This window comes from Glycine soja, chromosome 16, assembly GCF_004193775.1.
Source record: "Glycine soja cultivar W05 chromosome 16, ASM419377v2, whole genome shotgun sequence".
In the NCBI taxonomy this organism is placed as follows: Eukaryota; Viridiplantae; Streptophyta; class Magnoliopsida; order Fabales; family Fabaceae; genus Glycine; species Glycine soja.
Window position 1 is genome coordinate 6,844,542 of NC_041017.1, and position 14,395 is coordinate 6,858,936.

Sequence of the window (14,395 nt, forward strand, 5' to 3'; positions counted from 1 at the left end):
TGCTAAACTTTCAGCTTAATAACAATAAAATAAATGGGAACAATATTTCAATCAAAGCCACAGCCAAAATGTTTCAGCCATCAAAATTATTGAAAGAACAGTTAAACATAATTAAGTAATTACCACATGAAGCTCAAAATTTCCCAAAATGTTTCAGCGATCAAAATTATTGAAAGAACAGTTAAACATAATTCAACAATCTTAAAATATTAAAAATACCAAAGTCTTATAATAAAGTTCAACGCTCCTAAAAAAAAAAAAAATAATAAAGTTCAACCGTAGCCATACTTCAACAACATTAAAGTTTTAAAATAGCAAAGTTTCCAACCATATAATTGAAATTGAAATCACCAAACGCCTATAGCATTCGATTCACTATTCACCAGGAGAGACTGGAGAATGAGACACACTGTCTGAAAGATTTTTTCCGTAGTGCGTACATCTTCCCATGTATAGCATGCACTCGAGTGTTAACAAGGAACAAAATGACAAGTAAAATATAAAAGAAAGAGAACCAGAGTGAATAGAATAACGATAATTGATACATTAATTAAAATGATGATAATAATAATAAAATATGTGAATCCTGTAATTATTTGTAATGTTAAAAAAAATAGCTTTCACTTTTAATATAATTGATTTGCCTATCATGTGTCATCTTCATGTATTTTATTAGAATATTTTTCATGAAAGAATTCATTTTAGGTACTTGTACCATTTTTTTATAGGTCTTATATTATATAAGATGAAATAATTTTTGTCATTTTTTATTTTAGTGATGTAATTTAATTTGAGTTCTTAAATTTTACTTGACAGAAAAATATTTTTATTAGAAAGGAGGAATTCTTGATAATTCTTTTCCTAAAATCTAATCTAATAATGATAGATCTTATCAAAAAATACTTTTAACTACTACCATATTTAGATAATGTATCACAATTGAAGCGATTAATAAATTGCAGTTTTAGAGATTTTCTTTTAAATTTTCTTAATTTTAGGAGATTAAGATGACAGTGTCCACCAAATATCTGATTTTTCCTAAAATTTATCTTTCCTATCCTTTTCCCTTTTATTAAATAGAATGAATTTCCATATTTTTCTCACTTATTATTATATCATATAATCGAAGAGAAACAATTGAATTTTCCATTTACTCTTTTTTCTCTAGTCATTCTTTTCTCATTTAAGTACAGCATGTGAACCTAAACGTCTCTTTCACTGTCTTTTTATTTTTTTTTAAATATTTTAACTGAAATTCAAAATACCTAAAGTCAAAATCTAATATTGAGTATATAAAGAAAAGTACTTATTATCTGTTTTAGTTAGTGATAAATTCGGGTTTTTTATTTTTTAAAAATATTTTAACTGAAATTCAAAATCTAATATTGGGTATATAAAGAAAAGTACTCATTATCTGTTGTAGTTAGCGATAAATTCGGGTCTTTTTATTTTTAAAAAATATTTTAACAAAAATTCAAAATCTAATATTGGGTATATAAAGAAAAGTACTCATTATCTGTTGTAGTTAGTGATAAATTGGGGTCGACAGAAGAAGCACAAGAAATAATTTGAAAAGAAAAAAAATGATAGATGTAATAAATACTATCTATTAGGAAAAAAAATAGAAATAGAAAGAAAATAAAATAATATACCCTTATAATAACCCATACATAAAAACAAAGGGAAAACAAATCGATGTATCTAAAACTAAACTATGATCAATCCAAAGGACATATCTAATGTCAAAACAAGCATATAGCTATTGCTGCTCAAGCTACCTGTACTAGGTTGTTCTAAAAGCAATTTTTTTTTCTTTGCTTAATCATTGTCCTGTGGAGTTAAGGGGAATAGCTGCCCTTGTTTGAAAATATTCATTCTCAGCTTCAGCCATACGCTCTTGGAACATTGTCCATTCTTTGTTACACCTCTCTCTCTCACCTGATGCAAAAGCAAAGTCTCAAATTAATATGTTTTCGTAATACATATAGATGTATTAAAAGCTTCTATTTACATGCATAAAAGGTGAATTAGTATAAAAAATATATAAGCACATTAAACCATAATTGTGGTCGGAAGAGTACCCCTTCCCACGGTGCCCTTCCCCTCTCTGCTTGCCCCTGTTGAGAGGACACCAGTTAATCCAGGTAAAAGACAAAATATTGAGTGTTCCATCAGCATTTATTCAATAAAAACTTGTTGCATTGTATGAGGGATTATGTCAAACTGAAACTGAAACTCATTTAAATAAGTTAAAAGTGGCTTATAAAATGGTACACAGTTAGGATTTGACTCCCTGACTAAAGAACAATACACTTTAGAGAATAGAATACAATAACAAGCATTACTTGAAAAATTAATTATTGAAGTTGTAACTAAATTTATAGATTTTTTTATTAATAATTATGAATTTACTTTATTATCCAACCAGCGATTGCACAGGCCACGTTGGTTTTTATCCATGTTTTAAAAAAAATTGTAAATATACTAATAAAATTATATATATTAAATTCATTAATGTAATACATACTTATTAGTTTGATATATACCAATCTTCAACCCTAATTTAAAATTTAGCCACAATTTTAAGTTTTTTTCCTCTTCAAGAATGTTTTTATGAAAAAAAATTATATATATTCTATAATCATTATATTATAATTGTAATTGTTTAATTATGTCATTAAATTTTCTTTCATGAAGTATTTAAATTATTATTTTCTATTTAAAAATTTATAATAATTGAAATATAAAGCATTTTTTAACACAAACATGTGGATCAACCGACTTGGATAAAAATGACAATAAATTGGTATGTCCTAGAGCAAGTATGAGCAATAACCTCCTATAATATTTAGTATTTATATAATGCTCTAAAAAAAGTATAACAATTTGTTTTATACATAGTTGAGTAATTGTCAACTGTTAACAATTGTCACACAACTGTACGACAATTGTTAAACTAAAATTAGTCAACTCTTAAAAATGATAAACTAAATACTACCTAGAGTTAGCCTTAAGCTACTAACAAGAAGAGAGTAAAATATACACTCTTAAAAATGATATGTTTTTATTTATTGTGATGACTTTAGGATTATTAAGACATTCAAACATTATCCTTTCATATGATAAAATCATGTCACCATCGTAATACAAAAGAGTGGATACACTCTTCATATTTTAAGCAATATGGTGAATATTAGACAAAGATGTTGAGTTACATCTAATCCCTACTGCTATATATATTTGGTGATCAAGTGTTCTCGCATGACCCATACCAACAACTGGGATTGCACCGATAATATAAACAATTTAGATTGTATCTTAATTAATTCCAGTTGGTTTGTACAGTTAAAAAAAATAGTGTTTAGTCAAATCGTTTCATAAAAAACATTGTCCAACCACATCATCTCAAAACAAGAAATGTGAGGTCAAGTCGTTTGGAAAAAAAAATGTGGGGTTAAATTGTCTCGAAAAAAGCAACATCAAACATGCAATGCTTAGTCAATTAATGCATTATTCAATGTTTAATCAATTAACAAGGACAAGCTGACAATCAACATAGTAGGACATAATTAATAAGGGCAAATAATGTCGTTTGTGTCCACCAATTCCATATCTAGGAGGTTGTCCATGTTCTTGTGGTTGAAGTTATTCATCAAGAATAACATGTTCTTCTTCCTCAACGAAGTCATTAATATTTGGTTGATTAGTTGAAGAATCGCCAATAATAGTTTAGTGAAAGGATGGAAACGAAGGTATGAACATACTTTGCATGTACGCATAAATAGATTTTGGTGTTCGAAAATCTGTACCTATGAGATTGTTCATAAAGTCTTCTCCGCTAGCACTAAAGAACTGTGAATTGTACCTATAATCTTGATGATGATTTTGTTGTGGTGTGAATTCATATGATTGAGGAGGTGGTTGTAGTCCTTCATCATACATGATGACAACAACTGGTGGGCTTTGTGGTGAAGGATGTTGTTCAATTTCTATCTTTGGAGTTGAGCAAGAAGTAGGGGCAATGTTTGGTTGAGTTACAAATCGTGTTAGGCAAACTTTTGAATTTTCTCAGTACCAGTCCATGTAATTACTCATATGTACAAGATGTTCTCGAATAGGTTGATCGATTAACACATATTTGTATCTTTCCTTCCAAATTACAATCCACGGTTGATGTCCATCTGCCCAATTTGTGTCATTGTGTCCTCTCATGTCAATATGATAGAGTTTGTCAAGATTATGTGATGAATTTTATATGTCTTGACAAATTCCAAATTAAAGCATAACTATTATAATAATAATTACTCATTTGATGTATAGATTTACTATTCTTGATATATATATATATATATATATATATATATATATATATATATATATATATATATTACCATTCTTAAAACATACAACATACATAACTATCTTATTATCATACAAACTTCAATTGTTTTGTAAATATTGATGCACGAATAATCTCATATGTCCTTATTTCATTCATAATAGGCATGCTCTAATCTAACTTATTTATTAAATTAAATTAAGTCAATGATTTTAAAACACCTGTTTGGTAAAAAAAAAAGTCAAGCTTTAAATAAAAATAAATATTAAATTCAATAATTATTTTTTAAAATAAATATAAATAATGCAGTAATGTTATATTATTATTTAAATAAATATTTATTTTTATATAATCTCAGCAAAACAAAAATATTTTTATATAATTAAAATTTATAGTGTATTAAATATTTTTTATATGCAAATCATATTATAATTAAAATTCATAATGACTAAATATCTTAAAATATATAAATTACACTTTGAGCTTACAATAAACAATTTAAACTGTGTTATAAAATTATTTTTATTGACAATTTCTTTTTAAAAAATTGAAATTCAATTTAAAAATAGAGATAAAAAAAAGGATACATGGAAAGAGATATCAGGTTGTTAGTTAAGAAGATCAAATATTCAAATAAAAATAAAATGAAAGTAATTTGAGATGATTATGATGAAAAACTGTTAATAACATGAATAGTATGTGAGTCTTATATCATAAAAGAAAAATTGAAGAAATATTGAGAATATTTATTTTAAAAAATAGGAAAAATAAAGCTCATACTCTCAAATTTATGTATTCTAGTTTCTAATATATAAATAGATTATATATTAAAATTATATATTTTTATATATTTAAATCTAGCTTATATGATCCTTAAAAAAATCTAGCTTACATGAAAGGTTAAGTGTGTCAATATCAGAATTAGAGAGCTGAGTGAACACAGAGAATAAGATAAAACATCGAAGGTAGAGAAGGGAAAAATTGATATTATTGATTATGAAAAGGTTAGTTTTAATGCAGTTACAAATGAGGTGTTTATAAACCTCTAGACCTTGAAGCTAATCACAAACTAACTAACTAATAGAATTTTGTTAACCTAACTAACAAAATTCGGTTAGTGAAAGAAAAGTAGTTAGCTCATACTAACTGCCCTAACTGTCCTGCAATAACTGTTTGTAACAGTTATTGTAATACAATCATTCTAGCACCCCCCCCCCCCCCCCCAAAAAAAAAAAACTCAAGGGGAAGGTTTTTCTATAGGAAAATGCTTCACATTGAGTTTGTCCCTTAGTATTTCAAATATTGTTGAGGAAAGTAGTTTGATTAAGACATCTACCCATTGAAGTGGAAGTATGGGAAGACAACCTATGAGATTTTCCCACACAACAAGAGGCACAAAAATTCGAAATCACTTTATTACATGATGAAATGTTACACTAATCAAGAACAAATTTTAGTACATGACTATTAGGATGTCCTAATCTAGCATGCCAAAGGTTAACAATGCTAGGAGATGAAAAACCAGAACTAGATGTAACAGTAGATTATTTATTAGTAGTATAAGATGTTGTTGATAACAACTAAGGTTTGTGATCCTGGAGTTTGATGTTATGAAAAGAATAGAGACCATCAACACCCACAACACCTTGAAGGAGAACTTTATTGGCCCCCTCTGATTTGACAAGGCATAAGTGGGGGTGAAATTCAAAGAAAACAACATTATCTTCAACAAACTGATTGACACTAGCCAATTTTTTGAAATGGAAGGAATATGTAATTAGTTATTAAGTTTGAAAGTAATATGAGAGTCATTAGGAGACAAAAATGATGAAGAACCAATGTTGGACATACTCAAACCTTCACCATTTCCTATAAAGATGTGGTTAATCCATCAAAATGTGACAATTGTTTGATATGTTGTGATTCATCAATTACATGAAAACTAACTCCAGAATCTGGAATCCATGTTGAGCTAGCTTGACCATTACCTTAAGGTGTCAAATTGGTAAGCATCACACTAGGCTAGCTGGAGGACTGAGTAACTGGTTTAGAGTTAGGATTAACCCAAGTGTTTAAGGTCCTACCCGAGGCAATCAAATAAGGAATTGGTTGAAGTGTAGTGGGATCAAAAAAGGTGAGTGACTCATGAGATTGAAAATTCATATCAGAATGAAAGTGGCATACATTAGCAGTGTGACCATACTTGAGGCAGATTTAACATTGGAAGTTAGCAAATCTGCCTCCACCGCGGTCTCTTCCAGAATCACCACGATCACTACCTCGATCAAACGAAGTATTACGACCACCGTTACTTCTACCATAACATCCTCTAAAGCCACCAGAATCATTACCTTTATATGAGCTTCCATACGAATAACCTCGAGTGTAATTTAGGGGTGGAGACGCAAACATATGAGTGTCTCGATTGTGCCGAACAAGGCGAGTTTCCTGGCCATAAAGTAGAGCCTCAATATCTGTAATGGATGGTGTAAGTTTCTTGCTTTCAATAACAGAAACTACTAGCGCATAGTCTGAAGGTAGACCTTCAAGAATAGCATCGGCATGCTCCCTATGTCGTACTGGAAATCCAACGCCAGCAAGCTCATCAACACGACCTTTGATTTTGTGAAGGTACTCATCCATTATTTTCCCTTCGAGTGAGACATCACACATTGCGATCCATAATTTTCGTGCTCTAAACTTGGTGTGAAGGCTAAAATGCTCGTGAATCTTCTCCTATACCTGATAGGAATGATTCGAGCCTAGCACGCGAGAAAGGACAAACTTCAAGAGTGTCGACTGAAGCCAAACAAGCAATGTTTGGTCCTGCACTTCCTAGGCTTTGTATTCGGGATTAACGTGATCCATGATTCGATCATCTTCTACGAGAAATTGAGGCGGAATGACTGGATTAACCATAAATCTCTGTATTTATGCAATTTAATGACTGGTTTGACGTGTTGTCGCTAGTGTAGATAGTTGGAATCATCTAATTTCCTAGCTATCGTTGTCGAAAATGAATGCGAACTGAAACCTTGAGATGCGGAAGCCATGGATGTGAAGGTGCAGCTCGATAAACCGAAAAGAAGAGCTTTTACAAAGAAACAAGCTCTGATACCATATCAGAATTAGAGAACTGAGTGAACAAAGAAAATAATAAAAAACATTGAGAATAAAAAAGTAAAAGCCTGATATTATTGAATATAAAAAAGTTAGTTTAATGCAATTACAAAGAAGGTATTTATAAACCTTTAGACCTTGAAGCTAATCATAAACTAACTAACTAACTAACAGAATTCTGTTAAACTAACTAACAAAATTCTATTAGAGTGTGTTTGGATGAGCCAATAAATTCTGAGAATTTCAAATGCTTCAATTTAAATTTCTTTATTTTTAAAATTCTGTGTTTGGATACAACCTCTCTCTTCAACAATCACAGAATTACCACCAAATGACAACCCCAAATTTCAAACCAAAACCAACAAGTCAAACCTTAATTCTCCTCTCTTCAGCTTTTGACCGCTCTCAATCGTGCAACCACATTCACTTCTCCCAAAGCCAGTGCCTCCAACAACGAATTACACTCAAAAAGACGTCATCGTTTCCTCCTCCTCCTCCACATTCAGAAAATTCCTCTGCCAACGTAGCAATGACCTGTCGTCCGTGATCAGCAAGAATGAGAATCAACTTCTTCTCGTGTGACGGAGTTCAACCTCTCGAGGCTAAAGGTCTTTGTGACGGTGAAAAACAAAAACGACGCATCGTTTGCACGGGAAAGAATGAGAATCAGCTTCTTCTCACGCTCAAACTGCAGAGAGTGTTGCGCAATGTGAAGGTTCTTTAGAGAGAGAGCATTGAGGTTCATCGAGAGAAATGTTGACATTTTTGCGGAGCGAGAGAAAGAGTTGAGAGAGAGAACGGGGAGCGTGACGGTGCTGAAGATCTTCTTCAGCGAGAGACTGATCGGAAGCTTGGTGGAGCTGAACGCGCTGGGGAAGGACGACAGCGAGGACTTGGAAAGGAGGTTGACGATGGCGGTAGGTGAGGGGCCGTCGGTGCCGGCGTACGAATTCAACACCATGGTTATGCTCCTTCCAAGGTACGTTGAGTTTAAGAGAGAAAAGTTAGAGTCAGTTACAAAATTTCTAAATTCACTCCCTTGAAGATAGAATTTGAAATTCTATTCTTTCAACTAACTAAAATCCCTTTTAAAATTCTAACATTTTGAATTTCTTTTATTAAAATATCCAAACAGTTACTTTTAATAAAAAAATAATTTAATTTCCTATAAAAATACATTATCTGATTAAATTATTATATCCAAACACACTCTTAGAAAAAAAAGAATAGTTAGCTTATACTGCATGTCCTTTGTAATAATTATTTTTATACATTTATTCTAATAGTCAATCTATCAAAAGGATGTATTTGTTAGTCCTTTTAATTTATTGGCTAAACACATTTGGTCTTCCTTTGGGAAATCGAAATTTTGATCTTCCTTATTTCTAATTAAGATATTTGGCCCTATTTTAGGGTGTCGCTGTTCGACATATTTGGCCCGTAGAGGAAGATGAATTTTTTTTTGTTTTTTTTAATTACTTAATTAACTTAATAAACTAATTCAAATAATAATTATAATTAATTGAAAACAAATCACATCTTCTAGGTGTTAAAAATCTAATTGACGGTCAACCCTCTGATACACCAGAATTCCAAATTTTGAAAATAAGGGAAATCAAATGTTAGGAATCAAAATCTCGATTTTTGCAAAAATAGGAAAATGTGCAGTTTAGTCTAACTTCTTTTTGTCTATTTATATTAGCTTATTATGTAAAAAAAAAGCTTTTGAAATAATAGGCAATTTGTTAAAATATTTTAATTTTATGAATTAAGTGCATAGTTAAGAGAGATTAAATTCACCTATTCAAACGTTTTCAATTGCCTATATATAAAATAAATTTTCAACAGAAATCTATATTTTTTTTCTTCTTATGTATTCATTGCATAAGATTAAAAATTATTAAAAAATACCAATTTCAAATTAAATCAAATAAATAGACTTTTTTTTTAAAAAAATAAATCAGGTTGCTTTACATAAAACTTGACCTAACCTGGCAATTTCCCCTCTACTTTCATGTGAGAAAAAGCTTCCGAATTTGGTAAACCAGCCCTGAATCCTGTTTGAGCCGAAAAAGCCCAACTTAACAAAATAATTGCATTGACCACACTGTCCCCTCCTTAATTTCAAGAGGATTTCTGCAGTAACTCCCTTCAACCATCCATAATAACTATTCAAAATCAAATACCACATACATTTAATTTAATGCAGAACTTTTTGTCTTGTATCTATCTACTATTATTATTATTGACGAGAAATCAAGTTACATTAAGGATAACAGTAAGACAATTACACTTCATTTTTCTCGTTTATTTTTTAAAATTTAATAATTAAAATTAATTACTTATTATAATTATTATATTTTAAAAAAATTAAGGTAAAAATAAAAAATAACTTTCTTAAAATTTATTGGATAACTTGATTTCTTATTATTATTATTAATTATAAATTGTAAATATAAATCTCCATACATGCATAGCATCTAGATTTCTTCCAACACCATCTCTCTGCATAATTTATTCCAAAGAAAAACCATCACCCACCACTTGTGACACTGTTTTCTGACACAGACACCATTCCTTCCGCGGCTTCACTTTTCCACCAGAACCTTTCTCTCTCTCTCTCTGGAATTCAACACGCTTTGTGGATTAAAATAAAGTTAACATCTTTTCTTTCTTTTTTTACTTCTCTTCCCACTACAACACCCCACCTTCAATTTTCCACCTCTTTCTTGTCCCAAATCTCCATCCGGGTCATTAGTTTCTGAGCCTATCTTGTTTTCTTTTTCAACCCTTTACTCCATTCCTCGTTTCAAGAGAGAAAAAGGGTTGCCTTTTCTTTTTAATTCTTGTCTCCTTATTTTGTTTCTTCTGCCACTCATTGCTTGCTGAGTGAGAGAGCCTTTTGTTCTGAGTTCTTGGTTTCTTTGGTTAGTGCTTCTGACAATATATTGGAACTTGGTTTTTGGGGATTGGTGCTTTTTTGGGGGTACCCAGTTGAACATTTTTTTTCTTCTTCTTCTTCTTCTTCTTCTCTAACCCATAAAGTCAAAGCTCTCATCTTTGATAAGTTGTGAACAAGGTCTATGAGTTGTTCCTTGTAGTGCAGAGAAGGGCATGGTCTTTTTGTTGAGTTTGAGTGATTCTGCTACTTACTATACTAGTTAGTTTGACATCTTGAGGTGAAGTAGAATGGGATCTGGAAATGAGGTTCACTCAGTTGTGGAGTTCAATTTGGATGCTAAGTGGCTTATAGATCCCAAACAACTATTTGTTGGGCCTAAAATTGGGGAAGGTGCTCATGCCAAAGTATATGAAGGAAAGTAAGTCATCCTTTATTTTTTTTGTTCTTTTAATTTTCTTGGTTCTGTTCTTGTCTTGGATTCAATTTTTGTTTTTGAATCCTTCTGTCATGAGAATTTTCCCCTTTCTATATTTGTTAATATTTATTAGAAAGTTTGTTTTGATTTCTAAAGTCAGCTCTCTACCTTGGCTTTCTTTTCTTAGTTTCCCTTTTACATCTGCCATTAAATCTGTCTAGATTTATGTACAATTTCTCATTAACTTTTTGTAGAGAATCTGTTTGTTTAGAAAAATAGATATTCTGCATCAATTATTGGATTGGAATAGAGGATTACTTGATGACTTTGTGCCTTGTTGTTGTTGGATTTTCTTATTTTGCAGATATAAAAATCAGAACGTTGCTGTTAAGATTGTTAATAAGGGTGAAACCCCAGAACAGATTTCTAGGAGAGAGGCTCGGTTTGCCAGAGAGATTGCCATGTTATCTAGAGTTCAACACAAAAATCTAGTTAAGGTTGTTATCCCAAAACAAAAAGCTTTTCTTTTCTGAAGCATGTTTATGTTGTGTTGTGTATGTGTGTGTGTAGACATCAATATATACATTAATTGGGATTGGCAATAAATAGTTACTAACATTAACTGGTTCTCAAATTATATTTATATATAATATTTATAAACTGGGTAAAAATCTGTCTAACAATAGCTTATACACTTGTTTGATGCCAGTTTATTGGGGCCTGCAAAGAACCTGTTATGGTTATTGTAACTGAACTTCTCTTAGGTGGAACATTGCGCAAACACCTGTGGAGTATCCGGCCGAAGTGTTTGGATATGCGCATAGCAGTTGGATTTGCTCTCGATATTGCCCGTGCAATGGAATGCTTACACTCTCATGGGATCATTCACCGTGACCTTAAACCTGGTATTGTATAAGATTGTCAAACTTGCCAGTTTTTGTTGAATTTTAGTTGGTAGCTCATAATCCAAAAGATTTAGACTTGGCTAGAGTTTGGTGAAATTTTACATCTTGCATCAGATAATGTTTGCTTGTTACTTGCTCCTGATTGTTGATCTTGATTAAAGCTTTCTAAAAAAGTAAATAGTGGCGTTTTTGATTTATTGGCTTGTATGTGTCTGTACATAAAATAAGGGATACAAATCTTTGTTATCATTACTGATTGCTCTCAATTTTCTGGTCATGTATCTTATGCGGTGGTTTCAACCCCAGAACTAGAAAATATCTGAAAATGTAATGCTACTGGTATTTGGATATTGTTCTAACCTATTAGTGGATATAGTTTGGATAGCAACTCAGGCAATTTATGTGCTTATAATTATATACTTGAAGATTCTATGAGTGCCAGATGTTTGGGATAGCAATGTTGTGATAAAAGAAATATATAAAATCCCTTCATTCTTTTGTAAGGTGCAATGTTTCTGGGATAGACATCATAAACCATTGGGGTGATGAATATCTGTTGTGAAAACAGCTTCTAATTGCATAATTGATAATATCTATCTATTTCTTTTCTTTTCATCAATGATCAAGTGTAATTCTTATCACGTGTCCTGGTTTCATCCCAGATAACTTGATCTTGACAGAAGATCATAAAACTGTTAAACTTGCTGATTTCGGTCTAGCCAGAGAAGAGTCCTTAACAGAGATGATGACTGCTGAGACAGGGACATATCGATGGATGGCTCCAGAAGTACTTCTTAATTATTGAAAACTAAACAATTTATTAATTTTCCTGTTGGGTGGTCCATATTAGTAATTTATGATTTCATTTCTTGTTTGGTGGCAGCTTTACAGCACTGTTACTCTGAGACAAGGGGAGAAGAAGCATTACAACCATAAGGTGGATGCCTATAGCTTTGCTATAGTGTTGTGGGAACTCATCCATAATAAGTTACCTTTTGAAGGCATGTCTAATTTACAGGCTGCATATGCAGCGGCATTTAAGGTAGATAACTTTCTGGTCATCTAGTGCTTGCTATAATGAATTATGCTTAAGGTGATAATACTTGTATAATTTGTGTCCACTGGCAAGCATCCTCCATCATAGAAATAGAAACATCAGAAGTAGAGAAGAGTAATACTGTTAAGTTACCTTTTTTTTTTTGGAAAGACTGATTGGCAATTTCTTGATGCATCTGGAAACATTTTCCCCCCTTTATGGGTTACATTCTGGAGATATATTTGACTCTTGATTTGGAGGTTTATTTTCACTTTGTCTTTGTTTTATGTTTCCAAAGATTTATATAAGAAATGGTGAAATGTGGAGACAGTAAAATGCTGTATTTGCGATTTCCTTTATAAATCTTTGAAATCAGAATACAAAGTGAAATTAAGATGGCATTTTTGTTTTTTATTAGTTAAAATAGGAAATAAAAGCCGAAAACTGTTTTTCTCAAATTAAGCAGGCCCTTGATTTTAAGTATAATCACAGATTTGCTCGAAACATGCATTAATGGTGATTGCATTTACTCTATCACCATTGGTCGAATTTAAATACAAAGTATAATCACCTGATTCCTGCGTAAACAACAGCACTTATGTGATTTGTCATAGGCTATTTCAATTTTCAAGCTTCTTATTATTTAAGATCTTTATCTGAATATAATCATAATTTGACATGTGTTTATCACTAAATGTGCTGCTGTTTTTCTTGGAGTATACCCAAGGATTCATGATACAAACATTTACTCTACTATTTCAGAATACAAGGCCAAGTGCTGATGAGCTTCCTGAAGATTTAGCTCTGATTGTGACCTCTTGTTGGAAAGAGGATCCAAACGATCGACCCAATTTTAGTCAAATAATAGAGATGCTGCTTCGATATCTAACTACTATTTCACCATCTGAGCCGGTTGTTCCAATGCGAATGATGTCTAAGAATGCTGTATTGCCACCGGAATCTCCCGGTACAAGTGCTTTAATGGCTAGAAGAGATGATTCTGGAGAAACCCCAAAAGGTGGCAATATTGAAGGTAGGTCTAAAGGGTTTTTCTTCTGCTGTTACTGATGACACAATGTGCTCACATAATTTTTTCATTAGGGCTGTCCCAAATCACAGTATGGCAATCTGAATAAACCCCACCAAATTTTACATCTAGAATCTTAACAAGAAAAATAAGTCAGTTTAGTTCACCTTGATTCCATGTTCTCAGCAAGAGTAGCATGCCATACTCTTTTAACTTTGGATTGACTTACTTCTAACTTATTAGGGTTGAGGTTGCTGAGATGTATTGTTGTATAATATGGTTCATCCAAAGGCCTTTACCTCCTGCTTAATGTATGGAAATGACTTGCATAATAAATGAAAATGGGGGAAGATTTTGCCATGCCGTGTGATTGGTTTGAGATTTTTTTTCATTTTTTTTGCAAGTAATTATGAAATATTTTGTTTTAATTTTCAAAGATTTGTAAAAGAAATCGTGAAAATAAAATTTGTTGTTTTTACTAATTTTTATTTGAGTTTTGGAAAATTAGGAACAAACAAAATATGAAAATAAGAAATGAAAGCGAAAAGCATTTTTGCAAACCAGATATGTTCTCATCCTTAGTTTTTTTTTAGGGGAAGTAAAATGGGGTGAGCTTGATGGATTGACTCATTGGTTTAGAGGATGGTTTAA

General features: G+C 31.5%; 1 protein-coding gene across 1 annotated transcript; it reads left to right on the forward strand.

Moving 5' to 3' along the window:
• Positions 1 to 9,966: 9,966 nt before the first annotated feature.
• LOC114390854 (serine/threonine-protein kinase STY13-like) lies at positions 9,967 to 14,111 on the forward strand. Its single transcript, XM_028351761.1, has 6 exons — positions 9,967 to 10,779; positions 11,141 to 11,273; positions 11,486 to 11,681; positions 12,344 to 12,468; positions 12,565 to 12,723; positions 13,480 to 14,111. The coding sequence occupies exons 1-6, from the start codon at positions 10,649 to 10,651 to the stop codon at positions 13,783 to 13,785; spliced, it is 1,050 nt and encodes a 349-aa protein (XP_028207562.1). The 5' UTR covers positions 9,967 to 10,648; the 3' UTR covers positions 13,786 to 14,111.
• The last annotated feature ends 284 nt before the right edge of the window (positions 14,112 to 14,395 follow it).